Source organism: Venturia canescens, chromosome 8, assembly GCF_019457755.1.
Source record: "Venturia canescens isolate UGA chromosome 8, ASM1945775v1, whole genome shotgun sequence".
In the NCBI taxonomy this organism is placed as follows: Eukaryota; Metazoa; Arthropoda; class Insecta; order Hymenoptera; family Ichneumonidae; genus Venturia; species Venturia canescens.
In genome coordinates this window covers 18,531,815-18,554,163 of record NC_057428.1, presented here as the reverse complement: position 1 = coordinate 18,554,163, position 22,349 = coordinate 18,531,815, and the positions used below count along the sequence as shown (strand labels likewise).

Here is a 22,349-nt window from a genome sequence, read left to right as displayed (position 1 = left end):
CAATAACAAATCGAAGAAATTTCTTAGCATTATATTAACAACTACAAAACCATCTTTCAAAATAAATATGTAAGTGTAACTTGGAGATTTAAACGCTGAGACTCGAGTATGCGTTGGGCAAGTTTCATGAGAAACTTCAGTCTCATTCGTCCTCGATGTCGATTTGACCATAATCAACCTCCATCGGTTGCAGTATCGCCAACGTGTCGTCCTCGTTAAAGGTTTCCTGTGAAAAAAACGAACAGCAGGTGATTTGCTACTTTCCCGAAAATTCCATTAAACTTAAGCCTTAAATATATTCTTATTCGTTTGCCCTTTTACGAGAGACGACACGGAACGAATCGAGAGCTAACGAGACGATTTTCTCGATCTCCGAGTGAAAATTCAGTTTTATTTGTGACCTTTTTTCTCATTCGCTTCTCTTTTCAAACTCGCATTTTACTTTATTGAGTACTGACAAATAACTATTGCGAGATTTACAGCGGTGAAAAAAGTTGTAAAAATCTTCTCCTAACCAAGTCCAAATTTGGTGAAAAAAATATTTAACAATGATTTATTGTACTCCAAAAACGATTTGACTCTTTATCTGTCAAAATTATTGAATTGAAATAATTGAGGAAATTTTAATCGCTTTTCGTTGCAGGTATACCGAAGGGACTTTGTGCCAAAACATTTTGCAAAACTTTCTCAAGCCTGACAAAGCTGAGACCGGTGCTTATGAGCTTGGCGATACGATATAAGTGGAAAGTGTAATTCGACCAGAAGGCCGTGTCGTCACATACACTCACGAAATCCACGGAAACTGGCATCGGATAGACGCAAGGCATGCACTCCATGTGCGTTATACCGTCGTTGTTGGCGCTGCATTCGCAGTGTTGACAAGCACTCGGCTTAGCCGAAAGTGCAATTCTCTTTGAAAAAACGGTTGCAAACTTTTTCACCGAAGTTGGCTTCTCGAAACGTAATTTGTTGCCGCTGAATATCGTCCCATTAGTTTCCAGTGACAAAGGAGCGCAGTAGCCCAACGCGTTTTTCGATAGCTTCACTTGCCTCCGCAAGTCTACGTCTCCTACTAGAGCCTTCACGTCTTTTCTCGTGTAAGACTTGTGAGCGTCTAGACCGTAAAACATTTTATTGACTCGTTGCTTCTTGAAGTAGAAATCACCGTCCATCAAAATGTGGAGCGTTATGTCATGCTCGAGTAAAACTTGATGCAGAACCGAGTAGTCGAGCTGAAATGTGGAAGAAAATACACTTTTTTCAAGCCTCCTAAACACTCCATTTTCCTGAGGTACGATTAACTCAAAATTGAATTCGATCATTGAATGAATAAAAATAAAGTCAAGCGACAGGGGGAAAAAATGAAGAATCAATGACAATTTTGTAAATACGATGAAAGAAGAAATGCTCGTAGTAAAAGAAGAATTTTGTCCATGAATTTCGTCTTACCGTTTGGTTCTGTGGTTCGCAGTGTGAGCAAGGCATCAAAACAAAGGTTTTCGAGACGCCAGCACGAAAAACAAGCTGCGAAGCAAACCCGATAGCAGCGAAGACGTCCCGATTGCCGCTGCCTACAGGGATGTTATCGAAGTAGTCGAGGAAGTTGGAAGGATCGTGTGTGAAGAGACGACTCTGATGGATGAGGTTTCGTGGACGATCGTAAACACCGTCGCCGCCAAAAGTGACGAGGGACCATCGATTATCGGTGAGAGCTTGTTCGTTGAGTTCTTTGCTCATTTGTGTTATCAGTTGATCGATGTTGCGGTTCCGGCGAATATCGACGTTGCATTCTTTCGCCTCGACGATGAAAACTACATCGGTTGACTGTGGGACTTTGTTGCCGTTTAATTTGCGGAATTCTCCCTCAGGTACTTTGCTCCCATCGAGCATCGGACACGCCGTGCATTTGTCTGGGATTCTTAAATAAGTGTCGTAGAAATTGCACATTTGCATGTACGACATTGCAACGGTGCATATTTCTTCCTCGTTTCTACTGTTGGAACAAGCTCGAGCGTAGTGTCCCGGATCGATGACGTTGAAACATCCGCTGAATTCAGAACTTTTGTTTACGAACAACCAATCGCACAAATCGTTCTCAACCGTTGCAGACTCCTCAGCGAAATTCTTATCGTCCGTACATCCGTTGCGATTCAACGACCAACTGTGGGCGAATCGACCGACGTCCTTCGCGACGATTCCCTCAGCACTCAACGTATCGTCCATCGGCTCGTTGTTCATCGTCCCCAGGAGCCCCGCGGTTTTTCCGAAGTAGAAACCAGACAACTCCAAAACGCAAAGATCGTATTTCAAATTGCAGCGAAGTTTGAACTGCTCGTGCTTCGTTTCCACCGTCACGATGCTCTCTTCTTGGTACACAAACGCTGTACCGTTTTCCAGTTGAACCGGAAGTTGACGAATCCTCCCCGAATCGATCAGCTCGACGGTCTAGAAAATTTCAATCAAAATTTCAGCAAAATAATTCACAAGAATCTTATTTTTCGTCGTTTCAAGGTTCTTTTTTTATTTTACTCACGTCTTTGAAGACGTCCAGTTCAATGACTTTCTTCCCAATTAGCACGATTATTCGATGGGTTATCGCTTCGTTATTTGATTGACGGTCGTACGATATCAGAACTGCGAAATCATTCCTCACGAAATCTTGGGCTAATAGATAAGTACAAGAACCCGAAAAGTCGTAGTGACGACCATCGAAAGTAATAAAGTGCTGGGGGCCGACGATCATCGCTTGAGCTGAAAGAAAGATCATTCGAACGTGCGAATTAATAACAACGATTGATTTAATTGCTTGAATATTGGAATTTAGTGTTTCCAGTCATGAAAGAATTGTCAATGCAATAAAGGAAAATGTAGTGAATGAATTCTGGGATAAATGGACCAAGATATTACCTTTGAAAGGCGGCAGCCAATTAGCCGGTTCGGTGTAAGGTTTGTACTGGTAGTAGAGAGTCCAAAAGGTCGTGTTGGAAGTGGTGAAATAAGTTTTGACATCGACAATGGCTCGGTATTCAGGAATCTCTTGGAATTCGGGTGTTTGATTGAAAGCGTGCCAAGACATGGGTAATTTTTGTTCGAGGCACATGAGGCCTTCGTCAGGATCGAAGATAAATTTGGTTTTGGCTTCTCGGTATCGACTTTCAGCTTGAAGAGCGGTTTGGCTGATGTCGATCAGCTTGGCGTGAGCCATTCTGACGAGATTTTCGATTTTGCTTCGCACACCGAAATATTCATAAAAGTATTTGGCTCTTTCGTAAGCTTGATTGATTTTGTCGAGGGCGTAATGGACGGTCGGCAATTTGGTGAGTTCCTTCAATTCCGAGACAATTTCATCGACGAGTTCTTTGAGCTCTTTTCCAAAAGGCACGATCGTGAAGTAACGCTCGCGTATAAACTGTATGACGATTGCCGAGTATTTTTGGACGTTTGTGACGATATCGTTGGCTTTGATGTCTCGATAAATGCGATCGACGTCGTGGGTCAAATTGGTGAAACGATCGAAATAGGGCGAACCGATTATTTCGTTTTGTCGGTCGTACAAAAAGTCGACAACTTCCTTGCTCACTTTCCACAAAACAGCTTCGAGGTAATGCAAAACTCTGATGAAAGCTGGTTCGATCATCTTCAGCATGGCGTGCCACTGCCGCGAAATTGCCTCGGAAAATTTATTCCACAAATTTTGTATGTACTTTATGAACGAAACGTGCAAATCCTTCACAAACATGTCATACTTTTCTATCAATTTTTCAACAATGTTTGCAATCTGAGCTACTGATTCTCCTCGAAGCACGGCAGTTACGATTTCCGAAAATTTCTTGTAGCCCATTTTTATCGTCTCGATTATCCACAGCAATGAATTTCTAATCGCTTCTCCAGATTCTCCCATTATTTCCCATATCTCGTTTATTATGTTGGGCAACGTTTGTATGTGGCTCCTCAGAGAGAGCTCGTCGATCGCGTACATGCCAATTGCAACGATGTCCTTTATGTAAAAGTCGTTCGCGTTGTACGAATCGTTCAGGTATACTTTTAAGTCGTCGAGATCTTTTTCCAGGCTTTTCAAATCGCTGGAAAACAAAAGAGTGCATTTCGTTAAATTTGCAAAAAAAAAAAAAATTCACTTGCGACAGTGAGAAAGTAGAAAGCAAGTAATCATAATGGAGTACAACTTTAACAAAAGCGTTTATAGAATTAAAAGTTCGAATAATTTCACTCTCGTTACAAAATTAACAGGAAAACTTGACTTTTTTTTCGTGTTTTCCATTAATTACGTACTCCCAGTCCTCAAGAAAATCTTGAATGTCTTCACGAGCGTCGTCCCAAACGTCATTGATCGCTGCAACGGTTTCGCTCTTTACGTATTGTTTCCAATAATCAATATCGTTTCCTAAGTCATCGTACGTGTTCGTGATCGACGATTTAATAAGATTCTGAAAAGTTAAAAATCATTGTTGATCATAAAAAAAAGTTCCAGTGATATTTTTCTCTCGCAAAATCCTAATCAGTATCGAGTGTCAACAACGCACACAAATATCTTCACGTAATTCGGGCCTCCATTTAAGTTTGGACGTGACGAGTCTCGAGTGATTGAGTTTCAGGTAAAACGAAATGTCGGAAACAACGAGATCCTGGTCGTAGGTCCGCCAGATGTCGAACGCGGCGTTTCGAACGTCAGGAATGTTTCCGTACATTCTTAGACTTTCTACAGCATCTGAAGGCATTTAAAAAAATTCCTCAATATGCGTTATGTCGTGAAAAACAGCGAAAAGGAAAATTAGAAAAAAGCTTTTACCCGGAGTGTAATTGAGCATCATCCAAGTAAGTTTGTCCGGAATATTCATATAAAAGCTTCCAGTAGCATTGAGATCGGGGGTGTTAATGACGCTGCCATTAACGACGTAGTTCGGGTCAGTGGGATAATAGCGAAGGTCGAAGTGTTTCACGAGTTCGTTGCTTTCCCGGTGGAACAAAACGGAATAATTAAGAGCATCGATTCTCCCTCGGAACTGGCCAGTTTCTTCAGGCATGTAGTTCCTTCTATAGAATCCACGATGATCAGTTTCCACAAGGACGTAAGCTCGTTTATGGAAATTACCGTCGATTTTGAGGTCGAATTGAGTTCTTGGATGTTTGCCGACGATGCTGTAAGTGTATTCGATGTCACGAGGGCTCGTGCTCGTGTCTCTGAGAACGCTGGAGAGGAATAGTAGTTTGGAGGGGTCATTGGAGTAGTCGACGACGAGGCTGACATTGAGCAAGTCCCTCGGATCGTTTCTGATCAGATCCCCAGTAAAAGTGACGTCTTTGACGAAGCTCGGATGTCGGAAGCTCAGAACAGCTTCCTGATGGTCGAGGGTCGTATCGTCCGTCGAGTTTCTCCATTTGAACGCTGTGCCAATGGTCCTCGGTCTGTCGGTCTCTTCGTCCCACTTGAGTTTCGCTTCGGAGTCCAAATCGTGTCTCGTTATGCGATAGAATCCGTCGAGAGTGAAGTTCCTTCTTGGGTAGGCGAGATTCAGGATCAAAAATTGATTGTCCACCTCCTCCGTCGTCTTGTTCACGATATTCACGTGGTAAGAAGCCCAGGCGTCTTCGGCCAAGCTGATCCAAGTGTTCTGATCGAATTCCCCGGGCAGTATCTCGTAATCAGTTTTTATTTGTATCGTCCTGTTGAAGTGAACGCCCTTCAGACGAATTTCTTGGCCTTCGTGAGTCGTCCTCACTCGAGATTCTCCCGCTATGTTGAACGCAGAACTATTATCCAATCGGTAAACGTTCACTTGTTTAAACTCTACCGTCGGGTAATTCGTTCCTCCATTTCCCCCGCTGTACTCGTACTGATTAACGTAAATAACTCCGATCGGTGCAACCTTGTTTTCCACCGTTATCTCTATTCTGTCCCTCTCGAAACCAGCTCGAGATTCGCCCTTCGAATTGTAGCGGGCATCCACCACTTTGTTCTCGTTGTAAATTAGTTCTGCCCAGCCGTTCGTCACTTGAGGCCTCTTCTTATAACCGTACGTCATGTGGCCCACGTGGCGAGTATTCAGAGGTATTTCCAGTTGAAGCACGCCCTCCAGACTCGAATTTAATCTTTGGCTGTAGTAATTGTAGTCGGAGTTCAACAAGGCTGTTCGGTTTGGCCAGAACACTTCGAAGAACCTTTTGTTTTGTTTTCTAGAGAAATACATTTTTAATAATATTTATATCATTTCAATCAGCTGGAAAGAGCTACGAAATTTCTAAGCTAAAATCAAAGTGATCGTTGAATTTAATCGGTCAAATTTCAACGAAACTCATTTCATTTTCGAAATATTTCTTACAGTGTCGTCAGCACGATGAAATTGCAGCCGGCGTAAGAAAACTGAGGCATGTGAGTCGTCGCGTTCAGAGTTCCGTTGACGTTCGACAGACTGGCGTACGAAATTCTCGCATTTCCAACTTTCCTTTGCGATGGATAAAAGAGAGCGGCGTTCAAGTTGCTGTGCGTTTCCGGGGTCGAGTCGTAGTTCAGTTGCAGGACCGCTGTTTCTTCGTTCTCGAAATACGGCGTGTACAGCGAGTACCTCAAATCTGCAGCTTTCTGGTCGAAGGTCACGTTCAGTACGTTGTTGACCGTTTTACTCGATGAATGTCCCCACGTTAGGCGAACGTGACTGTCCAGGGCGTGAGGAATCATTTTTATCTGCGAGAAGAAAGAAATTGATGAAAAACATTTTTATTTTTTAAGTGAAATGAGTTTCGATCCAAAACTGAATTCAAATTAAATCAGATCGAATTGGATCCAAATAAAAATTTTATTAATTTTACATCATTCCATTTCATAGAGTGATTTTTTTTTTTAATTTTTTTTTTTTTTTTAATTCAAACTTTCTCCAAAAATATTGTATTATCAACTCTGTGAAAAAATTTGAGGGTAAAGATCGAAAATGTAATTGGGTTAACGAACGTTGAAATCTTACAGATCCATCGGAAGCATAATTGGTCTTGGCCTTCAGAGCGTTGTAGCCAAGAACGTATCGGGCGTCTTGCAATCCATGATTGGCGTGATAAGTGACTAAAAAGCGATGATGATCGTTGTCGGGCGGCGGTAATCGGACGGCGACGACAGCGTCGAATTTCTCTTTGTTGATGATTCCGACAGTGGCATTGCTGGCGAATCGCCAGCGATCTTCGTCGACGTTAACGTCGAATCCAACTTCAATATTTTTAAATGCTTTTTTAGGGTTTCTCAAAAAGACTCGTGCATCGAGGTTTTCCTTGTTGATACCAGCGACGACTCTGCCGTACATGTCGATCAAATAGAGCAATTTCCAGGAAAGGAGACAGTGACTAGTGTCGTCGTTCAAACGATGATTCACTTTGACGAAACCACTCGTGTCCGAGAGCAACATGTTACCGTCGAATTGAAAACGCTCGATTTCCTCCCAGGGCGTCAACGAGCTCACGTAAATCGTCGTGTTTCCATTAACTTGAACGTTCATGAAAGTGCTGAGCTCGTACTTGTGAATTTTCTTCGGGTTGTCACTGCCTCCGGGGACGACCTCGATACTCGTGTCCCAATTCAAGGGGTTTACGTAATCCAAGCTGAATTTACCGGCATAAGTATGATTGCTATCGAATGTAACTTCCAAACCATAATTTTCCCTTTGCAATTTGATGGTGAATGTGTCTTCTTTAGAACTTTTGTCACGAGGCGCTATATCTACGAGGATCTCGTAGATTTTTTCGTTTTGCATCGTCAGACTACCGAGGACTTCATAATTTGTTTCAGTTTTCAAGTTCAAAAAGTCACCATCGATTTTATATTTGCCGTCTTGAATTTCGACGATTTTTCCATGATACTTCAAACGTCGGGAAGGATCGTTAGGTCTCGTGATGTCGAGATCGATGTCACCGCTTCTGTAATGACCTTGGACTTTGACCTCTTGCTCGGGATAGAGTTTGAAATGTAAGTCAAGTTCAGCAGTGTCGTTACTCTTAATATTGTTGATGTAAAGTATATCAGCTTCGACGCTTTGCAAGGGTTTTATCCAGGTGTCCAGAGTGAAGGAAGCTTTAGCAAAGTTCTCGTCCTCGAGCAGCCACGAAGCTGCAAATTCGGCGGATCGATCTTTCGGCTTGGCCAAACGAAGGGCCAACTCGACGCGCTTTTCTTTCTCGGTGAAATCTTTTTTCCCGATTATTTTTGTCCGAGGTATGCACAAAATCGGACTCTCGACTTCCGCCGATATTCCAGCGTCCACAAAGTTTTCCTCCAGTTCTAACGAGCCGGCTAACTCGGCTCGAGAATCTTCGGTCTGAATGGAAATTTTTGATTTGTAAACATTCTCATCGATTTCGTAAGTCGTTTCGGTGTCGACGTACTTCAAAAATGACAGTGGAGTCTTCACTTTGAACTTTAGCCTGTGCGTCTGCGAATCGTCCTCGTCGCCCTCGACGTACGAGTAGTTTCCGGAGTAACCGCTCTCCACCCATTCCGAACGGTTCAAGTAATTCAAACTCACCTCCGTCAGGTATATCGAATTTTCGGAATCAACGTTGAATACGTACAACGAATTGATCTCCGACGCCCACACGAACGGCGTGTCGACACTCAACTCGTTTTTCATCGTAAACACGTCGTGGAACGTGAAGCGATCTTCCAATATTATTCTCCCTTGTGGAAGCTTCAAGGAACCGAGAATTTTGTAAATCGATCCATCTTTGTCGATGTCAATCGTTCCCACAATGGGAGCTACGATTGCTGCGTTTATCTGCAACGAAAAAATGTAAATGTAAATTGACTCTTAAAACTTTTCGTTTTAAAAGTTTCTTTGATCGTTTGTCGGGTGAATCAAGAGGAGAAGAAGGCTGACCTCAACGTCTCCTTTCCAGTAGAAGTTTTCTTCATCGTCATCTTCCTCGTAGTCCTCGTCCGAAGTTGGAGTGGCATCGTCGAATTTAACTTGAGTGGGAAGTGCAGGTGGCGGAGGTTTGGGACCACCGTGAGCTTTGATGCCAATTTTCGTTTCTACGATTCTGACGGAAAATTCGGTGTCAACGTCCAAATGTCCTTCGGGTTCGATGCGTACAGCGACGAGTTTGGCGACGACGCCACTTTCGTGGAGCCCATGAATGGGAGAAAAAAGTACGTAACTGTAATGAAAGTCAGTGAAATTATTGTAGTGCCAAACGCCCTGGAAGCCAGCGGTGATATTGTTGTAAGCGACTCGAAAATCAGCTTCTTTTTTGTTCAGTTTAGCAACGAGCAGAGATCTTTGGAGGAGTTCGATGGGCGTCGCGAGCTGGAGCTTGACGTGGAAGTCGTAAGAGGAGCCGGTGAACAACTGGCAAAGAGCTTCGAAGCCCAGAGGCCCAGCGGGGCTTAAAACTTCGGCGACGACGTGACGATCGCGCTCGGAGAGTCCGAATCGTCCGCGTAGAAATGCGTAACGTTCCAAAGGCGTCGTGACGTTGAACTCGACCATGGATTCCTTGAACCTCGCCAAATCGCCTTGGAGAATAGTCGTGTAAACTCGTTTGTCAAGCTCGAGATTGGAAGCCCCGTAGAAACGCCAATTGGGCATAAAGCGAAGGTGACACTTCATTTCACCCTTTCGATAATTGGCGATCGGTGATACCAACTGCAAATTTCCTGTGATGTTGTAACCCTCGTTGTCCAATTCGCGATCGATAATCCACAAACTCTTGAGGTCGATCAACTTATCAGGATCGTAATTTATCAGCACCCGAGACTCAATCGATTTCTGAGGGATTTGTTTGTGCGTGACGTTCGCCGTCAACCAACCAACCGAATGGACTGTGCTCGTCAAACCGAAATTTCCGTTGTACTCCAACATTTCTCGAGTTCTACGGGTGTTTCCAAATATGTCGACAGTTACTCGCTGATTGTCCTGCCAAAACGCACTGCAGCTGGCCCCCAGTTCGTCCATCGTTTGTCGATACCTGTTCAATCATTTTTCAGTCACTCAACCATTTTCCAAAATTATCATTCAGCAAGGGAAACTTTTATGGCCCTTAGAAGCCTGAAACCTGAGAGAGAATTTTACTAGTATTTCAATTACCTCGCGTTGAATGAAGTTTTTTTCCAATTTTCGAAAGGCGTCAGCAGCTGAGACTCAAATTTAACAGAATTAGGTCCAGAGCTCGTGTCGAATCCCGTGTCAATGGTCAGTCGAATGTTCCTTTCGGCGTCCCAGTCGATCCTAGCATCCATGAGATAGTTGTTTCTGGCTTGTCGAGCAAAGAGACAAGACCCAGTGAGCAGTCTGTTGGGATAAGTGATCATGATGTTGCCACTTGCGTTTTGCGAGTGGGAGGCAACGTCGACGAACTTGTTGAGGTGAACGAGAGTCGCGAATTTCAAAGCAGGGTCCCTGTTCGCGTCCCACTTTACTTCTATGCCAAATTCTTTGTTCTCAGGCTCGTTTATTCCCGTGGCAATGAGATGGACATCGCGCCAACGGTCCAGATGCAATTCCATGCGGATTTCACGCTCCGTGTCGACGTTCGTCGTCATCGTGTAGACGTTGCTTTTGTAACGACCTTCCGCGTAGGAAATCAGTTTCGTCGGCGATATCGTCGAGTGCTCGATCACCAAAGCGTACTTTTCCAAATCCAAGTGCTCCAAGTGCAGCCCTATTTTGAGGTCGACCACGTCGTGATACAGCTTACAATTCAACAAAATGTCCCTCCGGAGGCTCGGCGATGTCAGGACCATCTTCAAGCTGTGGCTTATTATCACCGCTGTCGATCTGTCCGCGTACGTTCCTCGGATCGTTACGTTGTGCCCGCTGAACCACGTGCCAGAAAAATCTATGTCGTACTCTCCCCTTGCTTTCTCGTTTATTCGTGCGTCTATCAGCATCGAATTGAAATTTGGTATTGTCAGGTTCGCGTGACCCTCGATCGCGAACATCGTCCCTCTTGGCGTCACCATGTTCACCGCTAAGCTTATTTCTTTTCCTGAAAACCGAAAAAATGTTATTTCGTTAACTTTAGTCACTCGAGAAGCGGACTCGATTCCAACGGGGAGAATTGAGAAATGAGCGATCTTCAAACTTTTTCAATATATATTCGCTTTTAAACGGGCAAGCCACATAAAATTTGATTCCCTCCACTGACAAGAGTCAATTGAGTGGTCGATCTCGCTCAGCCCTAAAAAATGCATTTAAAGTCGTTACAAAACCGGAAGTAATGCGAAACGATGTTATTATACCTGGAGCATATCGAATAAGGAAATTGGTATTGGAAGCAGCGCCGACAGCGAAGTGTTGAACACCAACTTTGATGTCTAGATTCTGAATAGGCTTCGTAATAGCAATAAAAGCATTGATTTTGGCTTCCTGCGACTGGAAGTAAGCCCTGGAGTGAGTGAGCACAAGCTGCGCGGTGAGTTTGTGTCTGTTGTCTTGGAGGTGAGGTTTCGTGTTGACTTCGGCGTGTAACTCGATGTGGCCCAATGCCTGTTGGTACCAAGTTGCAATAACTGCATTCAGTTGAGGATAAGCCGTCGAGTGGAGTTTCAAATTGGCTTCTTTGTGCGTCAGGGTCTTCGAGGAACGATTTATCAATGCGATCTCCACTTGGAGGGTTTCTTTTTTCGGAGATTTGTTCAGTTGATAATCCAGCTTAACGTTTCCTGTTAAACTTGTGTTTCTTCTCATGATGTAACCCAAAACTCTGCTCTTTATTTTCTTCGTAGAAAAACTCAAGTCTATGTCGCATTGAGAAACGTTGTTTTTTTGAGCGTTTTTTATGGTACCTGCGAAAAGAAAATTAGAGAAAAATCGCTTTCAATTCGTTTTTATCTCCCGACTGTTGCTCCCTCATTCTCATCAAACTTCGTATCGTTTGCACTGTTTCACGAGGAAATTCCTACCCGACAATTCAGCAATTCTTTCACTGTTGATAGCCAGATACAATTTCGGGGTGTAATTGTAACCGTAATTTCCCCGCTTTCTCGTGTACCCCAAGCTCGCATCCAAGTGTTTAGTGCCATTGATATCCAAGCCTACGTCGATCATAGCCTCGTCTTCCGTCCTTTTGTAAGTTCCTGGCAAGAGTGATAGAAAAACGAAGAAATTATTGAGGTGGGGAGGCTCTTCGTGAAAGTTTTGTCAAAACTGAGTTTAAAAGAAGTTTGTACCTTTGGCTTCTAAGGAATTTCCTGCAGATCGGAGCAGCACCGTCACGTTATGGTTTTTGATGCCAAATGTCACAGTCGCACTGAGCTCCCGGTTCATTTGAGAACCCGGAGTATCGAACGCCATTTTCATGATACTTTCTTCCTGCGGAAAGCCAAATATAACGGGAACAGAAAACATTGAATTTATTCGAAACGTGGAAAAGCTGTTTCTCTAAAAAATATGTCGAAACTCTTTTAGCCTCGTAATCAATCGAATTATCTTTACCGGTGTAGAATCCCATTTGTACTCGAGCAGATAATTCTTCGCAGTGGGATCAGCTTTGATAACCGAAACTTTGAAGAGCGTTGGGCCATTGAGAATGAAATAGGAAGCGTTGGAGACTCTGGTGACGTTCGGAAACTGGTAATCCGCGCAGAGTTTCAGTCCGATGAGTCTTTCCAGCGCCGACCAGGTGCAAGTCGTGTTGCTTATTATGCTTTCAGGCACTACCATTCCTTTCCGCGATTTCTCACCGGCCAGAAGCTTCCCGACCAACTTTTCCTTCGTCTCAGCTCCGTTCGTACTCACGAGAAGAACATCCGTGCGTATCGATATCACTTCCATACTTTTATTCGGCAAATCCAGACTCAGTCTTATCAAACGTGCGCGCTCGATTTTCAGGTGAATTTGTACTGCTCCGGATGAGTAAACGTTGCTGCGCAATTTCAGGCCGGTGCTCTTGTAAAAAGCGTCGACGATCATCCTTCCTGTAACGTCGATACTGAAACTGCAAAATCGTTATTTTTTTAGAGTTATTTTCCAAATTGCTCATCTTTCGAAAGTTAAAATGCCATAAATTCTCGAAAAAATATGATAAATGAGGAATTTTAAATTCTCTCGTCTCTTTACAGGCGACGATGCCTCGAGGAGTCTCCCTCAAACGACCACTTTGGAGGGACGATTTTTTGAATTGACAAAAAAATGGATTTCGACGTCGAAAGAGGGAGCGCGAGGGCTCCTGAACTTTCGAGGCAGTTCTCTGCGTACCTGGGCGTGACGTTCCCAACAACTTCGACTTCGGTGTTGCTGGCCAGTCGTTCGGTGTTGAGGAGTCCGGAAAACTTGAAGTTGTAAGCAGCCGATCCAGCGAGATCGAGGCGGACAGGTAGACCGGAAGTGGTGGGCACGACGTAGCTCGAGTCCAAGAACATGACCGTATTTTCGCCGTGGAATTCTTTGCCGGACAAAATTTGTTTGACTTTCGCCCAAGGATTGAGAGCAGCGAGACTCGTGCGAATTTGCTGATCGCCATTGAGGATTTTGAATCTGAGTTCATTGCCGAATATTTTGTAGCTCATGCTGATCCTTGGATCGTTGAAATTGTTGTCGATTACGTTCGGCAGAGACTTCACTTGCTGCCAATGATCGTTGTCCTCTCGAGCCGAGCGAAAAGCCCGGAGGAACTGGTTGAAGTGATTTCCCACTTTTTCGTTGCTCAGCGGACCGTTCGGGCCAAATATGTTCTCCACGTAATACTCCATCCCTTCCATTCTCATCGAAATCTCAAAAACGTTGACCGACTCCCCGAAGAGATCGACCGTCACGTTGAAACTCGTGGAACGGGGCACGTACGATTTCGATGAAAATATCACGTTGCTCTGATAATTAGCGCCGAAATTCCACTCCTCGGAGAAAAACGATTTGTCGTAATTACGCGAATACTTTCGCACGTCGCTGTTGAATTTCGTGCCCAAATCACGGTCCGTCAATAGACTTTGAATCTCGACCCTCGTCGGGGATGACGATCCCAACAAGTTCGTCAAATGACTCCACACGAAAGAACCAACTGGAAAAAGAACCAACAGAATCGTCATCAAAATAATTCCTTTTTTTCTTTTCGTACTTTATGGAAAACTCACCCTGATTTACTTCCTCGTGTTTCAGCGTGTGCTTAACGATCTTGATGACATTGTAATCGGGACACCTCATTACCTGAAGGTACGAAGCTATTCGAATTTCCGAATCGAGAGTAAAATTACGATAATAATTGAGGAAAGTGTCGTCCCTCGTTTCCGGACAGGATGGCAATCTTCTGTGTGCCTCGATAGCGGAAACACGAATTTCCATGGGAAGATAACCGCTGGATTCGTCGATGCAGGTCTTCAAACGTTTCAGCAAAGATTTCGTCTCGAGGCCCATGTTTCCAATCGCTTTCAAGGCTTCCAGCGTCTGGTAGCAGAAAAATCAGATTTAAAAATGCTCCCAAAAAATTGACCAATGTTTTTTCACTGTCATTCACTCGCACCTCTTTAACCTCCGAAAATTCATGATGTTTCAGGGAGCAGCCATTCTCGATGACGGTTTCCATCTGTCGGAGAAAATCTTGGATCGGTTTGAGCGTGACACCCGCGCAGTTTCCTTCCTGGGTGGCGCAATAGGCATGAACGACAGCAGAATAGCTGAGAATAAATTGAGCATCCGGAATCTCGTGTTGGAAATCGAGCAGCGGTACGAGGGCGTGCAATGTTGCTGCATCGGGTCTCGGTATCAGAGCGAAAGCAGTTACCCACGCGTTCGTCGTCTCCTTGTCGACGGATTTTTTAATTATCAAATCTCTCATGACGCGAACCGCTGCGTTGCTCCCGACGAAAGGCAGGGCGCTGACAATGTGTTTTCTGCAATTTCAATGCCGGTGAAGCACTCCGATGGAGCGCCAAAGATCGAGAGGTTTTCATTGAAAAAATTCGTGGAATTTTGATGAAAAGATTCTGGCACCTTTGCCTCTCAATTTACATTATAAAAAATCGTTTGAATTGGAAGAAAAATGAAATTTTACGACTGACCTTCCTCCTTTGCAGATGCTGTTGGCTCTGGCCAAGAGTTGCGACATCGAGGGATAATCGAGGAGCCTCGAAGTGTGAATAAACTTGGTATACATTTCGGAAAAGTTTTGTTCAAGTTCTTCGGTGGATCCGAGTCTGCACATGCTTTTAAGAAGATCTCGAGAGGTTCTGAGGTCGCCATGAACCGTTCTGGGGGATGTGGAATGATCGTAGAGCAGACTGGTGCGTCTGGCAGTGATCAAGTTCTTCATTGAGGAGTTTGTGCTGGCTGGAGCGTCGTTGATCTCTCTGCTGAAGGTGTCCTCGTAATCGCCGTCGATTTCGTCCTCGTACGGAGACTCTTCGACGAGTCGAAGGCTCGCGACCGTTTTGGTTCTGGCTCCGGCCCTGGCGCCGTTCGCGAAGGCTTGGAGATGGTGGGACTCCTTGCACACGACCATTTCGTAGATGTTGTGATCGATGGTGATGTCGCACTCGCTGTAGGATTTGAGCAGCGGTTGGCTGAGCGGTCGGGTTTGGGACAGAGGGCTGCGATAAAAGTTGGATTGGACGACCGACAGGTGCTTCCCACCGTGAACGCAGGTCGCCAGGTCCTTGCTCTTCTTTATAATCAAACTCGTTTTTTTCGCCTCGTGGAGGCGGTAACGAGTCTCACAAATTCCGTTTACATCGAGCTCGTTCGTTTTCCTGTCGACGTCGAAGCGCTTCATCGTGTTTTGAAACATCGACAATATCCCACGCTTCAAATTCAACGACCAAACCGACTCTCCAGCCTCCGGACAAACCTCGTTAACGTGACCATCGTCGAAGGCGAATCTGAGCTCGTGCCTCTCCAAATTCGATTTAAACTCGGCGTCCGCGCCGTCCGGAAATTCTCTATTGTAATCCTCACGGTCGTGCCTTATGCTCGAATTGCTGATGCGCAGGTAGCCCTCGCAGGCAGACACGAAGTTCACAGTCACCGTCGAATCTATGAACAACGTCGACTCGCTTCTCTCTTCGGCACTCCCGACCGGCTCTCCGTTCCCCAAATTCGTTGCCACGTCCACGCTGTAGTGATACCGGTAGTAAAGACCCTCCGAGTACTTGAACTTTTGCTCCGGATGAACTGCCCCGAAAAACCAGACAAATTTTCACTTTTAGTTCACCCAGACGAAAATCGACCCGACTGTTTCTCACCGGCAAATGAGCCATCTTTCTCCAACTTACCGACGCATCTCGTACGACTGCACAGCGAAGGGTCTTTGATGATTTCTGAAAAGTAAAAAATTCTTTTTCACCCAGAGCAATTGAGGGGCTTGCGAAAAAATCGGGGCTCGTTTTCTCTCTTCGATAATACCGAAAAGTTTCTTTTTCCCGGAACTGGTTCGCGCTCCCGTCCAGCCTCGTGCACTTTCGTAACGTAATTCCGCTCCCTCCTCGACATTTCATAGAACGCTTCGAAGATTAACCGAGTGAATGAAAGATATCGCGGATTGCGAAAGCTATTTGTGATACAAGTCCGAAACCGGTAGAGTTTAAACGCGAATGTTATTCCCGTCGAACGGAAACTCGGAAAAGCTCAAACCCCGGAGTCGCGAGCAAGCGGAAAAGCAGTTTTTCTTCTTACCTGCGCTGCTGGCTCGTCCGACGACGAGTGCGGATAAAACAAGTACGGCAAGAGTCCCAGTCATGTTGCCCGAGCGGAGGAAACGAGTCTAGAAAGCACTTTTCCAAATCCCCGAATTATTCATCCCTACTCGCGTACTTCCAGGGCTCAAGAATTTCCCAGAAACTTCGTCGTCTCCTCGAATTTACGGAGCTCGATCGAGCGACCCACCGTGACGAGTAAAAGGTGAAAATTCTCCGGAGAAGAAGCGATACGAACCGAAGAAATTCGAGAGAAAGAGCGAGAGAGAGAGAGCGAGAGCAACTAATTAATTGAAAATCGTAAAAGGCTGATGAGTTCGTTGGTCACGTTGGGGATAACAAGCCCATCAAACTCTATTGATGTGTCGTGGTGCTCTCGTCGCGATCAAACTATCCGCAAGCACACAGCTTTATATATAGTTAAGTAAGTGCTTCCTGCCCTGTCCGAGAGCTCGGAGAGAATGAGCCCGTGTCGAGATGATCGAGAATCCCATCGGCGGTCAAAGGTCCCAGCGACCTTTTTTATTTTATTTTTTTTCCTCTTTGTAATCGTGTGCACACGCACACACGCGTACCCTCTCGTCTCCGTGCGCGCGTGCATTTTTCTCCCCTTCGATAATGTACCAATACGAAAAATCTTGTGCGACCGAATCAGAGCGCTCGAGACTCGCTCTGTACCAGTTCGAAAGGTCATCGAGGGAGATAAGATTGTGAGAAAGAGTCGGGCAGCTTCTTTCTCTCTTCTTCCTTCTTCGTACACGTTTCTTAGACGAATTTTCTCAGGCTCGAGGATACTGCTTCGGAGTTCTCGATTTATCGTATTTCTCCTCGAGTACACATTGCGATTAACGTTTTTCCGATAAACGTGAGGGCTTCGCGTTGCTCTTGGACGTTCCTGCGTATGCGTCGACGAGACTTCTTCGTTGATTTTTATCGCCGGGAGACAACACTGAAAGTTCGAAGAAAGGAAAAATTCGTTAGATTCTTATCGCCAGTTTGTGCGTGGGTCGGGGACGAAAATTCGTGGCATGTATTCTCCCCATTTTTTCCACCGTATTTCCGCGACCGATTTCATGACTCACCTATTTTCTGCTGTTTCGCATTTTCTCGGAACGTGTGCGACTCGGCGCGAGGCTCCGGACGCAATCCGAAGTTTACGAAAATTCGTCTACTCGCTTCGCCGTTATCTCGACGCGAATGTACACGCGAACTCTCGGAGGAAAAAAGAAGGTCGAGGAAGAACGGTGACCTCATTCCGTAAGGCTAAACAAAAATTGTAACTTTGATAACAAACTTGTTGACGTAAATAACGAAATGCGCTTTTTCTTGCAATGAAATTTCAAGTCGTGGGTCGAAGCTCTTCTCCGGTCACTGCATGTTTTCGTCTCACCGAGAGTAGAGAAAAATAATATATCGAAGCTCATCTGGGAATCAGCGATTCGATGGAAAGACCAATTTTATCTCGAACAAACTAGAAACTTCCTTCTGAACGTCCCCTCTGTCATTCGATTCTTCATTTTTAACCCTCAAATCCTACGAGCTGATGAATTTTTCAACGAAAAGTTCCATTTCTTCTCTAAACTGAATCTCTCCTTATTTTTACGATCGAACGTTCACACAGCGTTTGATTTGATCTCGTGTCATTATATTTTGTTTTGTTACGAAAAAAGGAATAATAAAATGGTAGAAAATCAAACATTAGTGATGCTTACAACGAAGAGAATACTAGCAAAATGATAAAATAACAGAAATACTGTTCCAATTATTGTTGTTATGACCATTCGAATAATGCTCGTAAATTCGTCTCGCGAATAACGCTCCATCTCTATTCTCGTCTCGCTCGCGCGTACGTGATCGGCAGCGCCTGCCCTTGACGCGCAATACTCTCCCCGCGGCGGCGCAGCAGCGTAAGTGAAATAACGTTACACAAATTTAAAAAAGGATAAACTGAACAATGAAGTAATGAGGAAGATTGGAAAAACGGATTTATTCCATTGGAACAATGTTTTCATTATTAAAATCGCTGTCAGAAATAAAAAACAAAAATTTTTCGATCACTGAAACTTATTTTGTTGACAACCACAGATTTTCGAATTCCTCGAAGTAATACAAGAAAACAAAACACTGATATTTTCCATCAAATACTTTTTTGTTTGTTACATTTCAATGTACAAAATGTTTTGTATTATTTGTATTAATTATACGATTGGGCCTGTATACCTAACCTCACTATATATATTGAACGTGATTTTTAGGCTTTGTCTTTTACAATGGTACAATATAAAACCAAAATCTCGTACATATGAGCCTAAATGATACTCGCAAGGTCAATTAAAAAAAATGAATACAAAGATTATAACAATATTTTCTTGAATTTCGATTATCAAAAAACCTAGGTCAGTGAGAAATATCTTTGCTTCAATCGCATCTTAATCGATTATAAATGCATCAGTCTCGTATCCGTGTGTACAATGATTCAAATTATTTACTAAATTTTTACAGCAAAATACAGAAACGAAAAATTAGATATCGATCAACAATATTTTCCGTGTTTTCATATATACATTCACTTTTCCTCGAATATTTCGCTCATAATTGTTTTTGCACTGTTTTGAAGCATTTCGAGAGCTCTTTTTTTCAACTCGGTGCAATAATATTTGGCCGCAATGAGAAGATAATTTTCAACATTTTCGTCAGAAAGTGTTGCCAACATGTGATTTTCGCAGAATTCTTTCAAGTGACAAACGTCATATTTGTCTGCAACTACTAAAATTTCTTCAAATATATTTTTCAAGTTATATATTTCTCCAGTATATAAATACCTGAGAAATTCTTCAAAAACCTCTGATCTAATGTCATCAATCTCGACTCTACCTGTATGTTTCTCTTTCATATCGCTCGAAAACATAACCTGAAAAACTTCGCTCTGTGCTGCGAGGATAGCTTTGTGAGCGGTTAATTCTTTACCATCGTCGTCGAACACGAACGTAATATCACTAAATATTTTGGCATCGTACATAGTTTTTAAGCTTTTGAGAACATTCGTTTGAGCTTTTTTATAAGGACGACGGTAAGATTCGGGAAATGTGGTAACCTCGAATCTTACGGTCAATAATAGCGAAGGTTTCGAGCGGTCTACGATATTCGAGATCGTAATCGGTCCGTATTTTTTATCGAACGGACTACATATCGTTTCGAAATATTTCTCTTTCGGGTGCGAGTGAAAACTTTCGTATCGGTAATCATTTATATTACAAATTAGTTTTAGTGCTACAACGTCTATGGAATCTGAAAATTCAACGCGTAACATACTTAGCGTATTGAACAGACGAAAGGATATGCGACAAGTGCAGTTTTCTAAGCCAGCCACTTGAAAAGAGTCAGAGACTGACTCGAAAATAGTCACTCCTTCTGGATTTGCTCTTTTATTCTCATCATATAAAGTAGACCAATTTGAAAATGTCCATATAAAGTCCGTTAGGTGTTGTTGCTCAGCTGCTATCGTCAATGAATGCGATATACCAGGCCCGGAAGAGTAATTCACCGTTTGTGAGAGAGTCATATCTGGAAAAGTGATATAGAGGACAAAAATTTATCTCAAGAAAATATATAAAATTTCATTCTTGTGTTTATGATGTTTGATACACATCGCCGAGTAGTGTTTGACGAGTTAAAAAATGTTAAGAATTGTCTCAAAAATTTTAAATTAAATCCAAACTGTATTGTTTTTTATTTCTACTTTTTCTTTCCATTCAAATATTTAAAATCAGGCATGTTTTTCAGCGCCATCTTTAGCGCGAAAGTTAAGGATATTTGGTACAGGCTTTGGTACAGGCGATACAATGGGACTTGGACGCTGATAGCGTTATGGCCGTTTTCTCCAACGCGTTCACGTCATGTTCGACTTGGTGCAATTACAAAATGGCGGAAACAACAAGTGATCTTGTTCTTTTTTAATTACTCGACAAAATAATACTGGATTCATCGAAAAGTGAAGACAGCGAAACAAGCAGTAGTACGATAACAGAGATAACAGACGATTCTCTCTGTGGATGCGTTCAACGACCACTTGAACGTCGAGAGCGTTGAGAACATAATTCTAAACGCACCCATCTAAACGCTTGTAGCATTTGCAACTTGCAACGCAAAATATAGCGCTATTAACGCTGTCAGCGTCCAAGTCGAATGTACCCAATGTTGCCATGCTAAACCATGCTAAAAACATAAAAAATTTCAAAATGATAAAAATTTTATAAAATTTGGTGAACATATTCTTTAGTGCCGAATGTGACAATACAAATTTTTTAAGATTTTTCTTCTGTACAGTTATCGAGTAATTGATCACTAAAGTTCACGTGTATATATAAGCATAGCGTCTCCATATATATAGGTATACATTCCGGGCATAAGAAATCTGTTTTAGTGCGTACTCGATAACTAAGCAGAAGAAAATTTTGAAAAAAATTGTGTTTTCGTACTTGATGTTGAAGAACATTATCATCAAATTTGATAAATTTCTAATTATTTAGACTTTTGTACCAAATATCCTTAAACCTCCGAATGTAGTCACAAGATCGGAGGTCTGAGATTTCTACTTTCCTAACCTGCAAATAGCGTACCGGATCACATATATGCAACCAACAAAACGAATTTCTTCATTATAATCTTACCATACTGTAACTAGTTCAAAAAATACCATCAATCGATATCTGATGATCATGCAATTTTTATTCAATCTTCTATCGCTTTTATATTTTGATAAATAGGAGGGCTCGGTTACCGAAAAGATTTTTGACATTTTCAAAAATATTTGCTTATTTCTACGGTGTTTGAAAAAGTCAATATTTATATGAAACAGAAATCAATGGATCTGGTTTATATAGTTCCATAGCTTTGCAGCATGATCGTCTTTAATATTGTCAAATGGTTTTTGACTTACCTAATTTTGTTTTGTGTGATGTTTGAACATAAACAAATACTACAGTGAACTCGTAGCTCGACGTTTTTCCGGAAAAGTGCACTCCTCCTGCTGTAGTACTAGAAGAAGAAAAAAAAACTGTCCCCCACCCCACCACCACCACCACCACCACTGAGCACCACGCGGTACGCGGTGTCGATGTCGTGACGTCAGTGTGCATCTAAATTGGTATTATTTTTGAATATTATTCTTTCGAATTTTCAATAGTAATTAGACAGTTTAGTAAAATGGCACAGGGGAAAATGAAAGTGAAGTCGAAAGTACCGGCGTCAGCGAAAACAAAGCAAGGAAAATCAAAGAAAGGATTGGCCGTGCAGAGACGAGGGAGTTAGTATACGATTTAACCTCAATCCGTTATAACACGTTGTATCAGTTATGAAAAAAAATAAATGGAAATGCAACAACACAAACTTTTTAAAAATCATCGCCACCCTGATCCACTTTGTATGATTATATTTATTTAATTCCATGAAGATGCTCCAGTCAAACCAAAGAAAGCGAAGCTCGTCGAAGCGAATAAGCTGAAAAAAATCGTCACGAAAACAGTCAATCGAGCGATGGAAGATGATCTGAGAGAAAAAGCTTTGGAAGGGAAAAAATCTTTGACGAAGAAAGAACATTCTACCGTTGATCCAGGCAACCACAAGTTAAAACAGTGAAATTTAGTTTCTCGTCAACATCGAATTGTTCCATTTTTGGATGGAAGTTTTGTTGATTCGACTCGTTAAAAAAATGATGTGAGAGTTTCCTCAG

The 22,349-nt window shown here is 43.0% G+C and overlaps 2 protein-coding genes and 1 long non-coding RNA gene across 3 annotated transcripts; 1 reads left to right on the top strand and 2 right to left on the bottom strand.

Moving 5' to 3' along the window:
* Window positions 1-10: 10 nt before the first annotated feature.
* On the bottom strand, window positions 11-16,790 carry Apoltp (Apolipoprotein lipid transfer particle). The gene is made up of 22 exons (XM_043426376.1): window positions 16,599-16,790; window positions 16,199-16,243; window positions 14,990-16,097; window positions 14,452-14,821; window positions 14,066-14,375; window positions 13,194-13,992; window positions 12,432-12,933; window positions 12,167-12,308; window positions 11,900-12,073; window positions 11,237-11,782; window positions 10,083-10,983; window positions 8,874-9,963; window positions 6,978-8,771; window positions 6,339-6,700; window positions 4,808-6,192; window positions 4,542-4,726; window positions 4,291-4,445; window positions 2,908-4,082; window positions 2,534-2,751; window positions 1,450-2,445; window positions 783-1,232; window positions 11-226 (listed from the first exon to the last, which is right to left on the bottom strand). Exons 1-22 carry the CDS (start codon window positions 16,660-16,662, stop codon window positions 143-145), a joined length of 12,855 nt encoding a protein of 4,284 aa, XP_043282311.1. The 5' UTR covers window positions 16,663-16,790; the 3' UTR covers window positions 11-142.
* Window positions 16,791-16,964: 174 nt separating this feature from the next.
* LOC122414797 (uncharacterized) lies at window positions 16,965-18,681 on the top strand. The gene is made up of 2 exons (XR_006261817.1): window positions 16,965-17,875; window positions 17,963-18,681. It is a non-coding gene; the product is annotated as an uncharacterized lncRNA (long non-coding RNA).
* Window positions 18,682-18,748: 67 nt separating this feature from the next.
* On the bottom strand, window positions 18,749-21,695 carry LOC122414795 (speckle-type POZ protein-like B). Its single transcript, XM_043426387.1, has 2 exons — window positions 21,558-21,695; window positions 18,749-20,182 (listed from the first exon to the last, which is right to left on the bottom strand). The coding sequence occupies exon 2, from the start codon at window positions 20,178-20,180 to the stop codon at window positions 19,185-19,187; it is 996 nt and encodes a 331-aa protein (XP_043282322.1). The 5' UTR covers window positions 20,181-20,182; window positions 21,558-21,695; the 3' UTR covers window positions 18,749-19,184.
* Window positions 21,696-22,349: the final 654 nt, after the last annotated feature.

What these genes read in the sequence shown, in the direction of transcription:
- LOC122414795 (XM_043426387.1), bottom strand. Translation starts at nt 20,180, where the DNA reads ATGACTCTCTCACAAACGGTGAATTACTCTTCCGGGCCTGGTATATCG.
- Apoltp (XM_043426376.1), bottom strand. Translation starts at nt 16,662, where the DNA reads ATGACTGGGACTCTTGCCGTACTTGTTTTATCCGCACTCGTCGTCGGA. An exon ending in CCTTATTCGATATGCTCCAG is followed by an intron (nt 10,984 to 11,236) that starts GTATAATAACAT and finishes TTCGGTTTTCAG; the next exon opens with GAAAAGAAATAAGCTTAGCG. An exon ending in TTGGCTGCCGCCTTTCAAAG is followed by an intron (nt 2,752 to 2,907) that starts GTAATATCTTGG and finishes TCTTTCTTTCAG; the next exon opens with CTCAAGCGATGATCGTCGGC.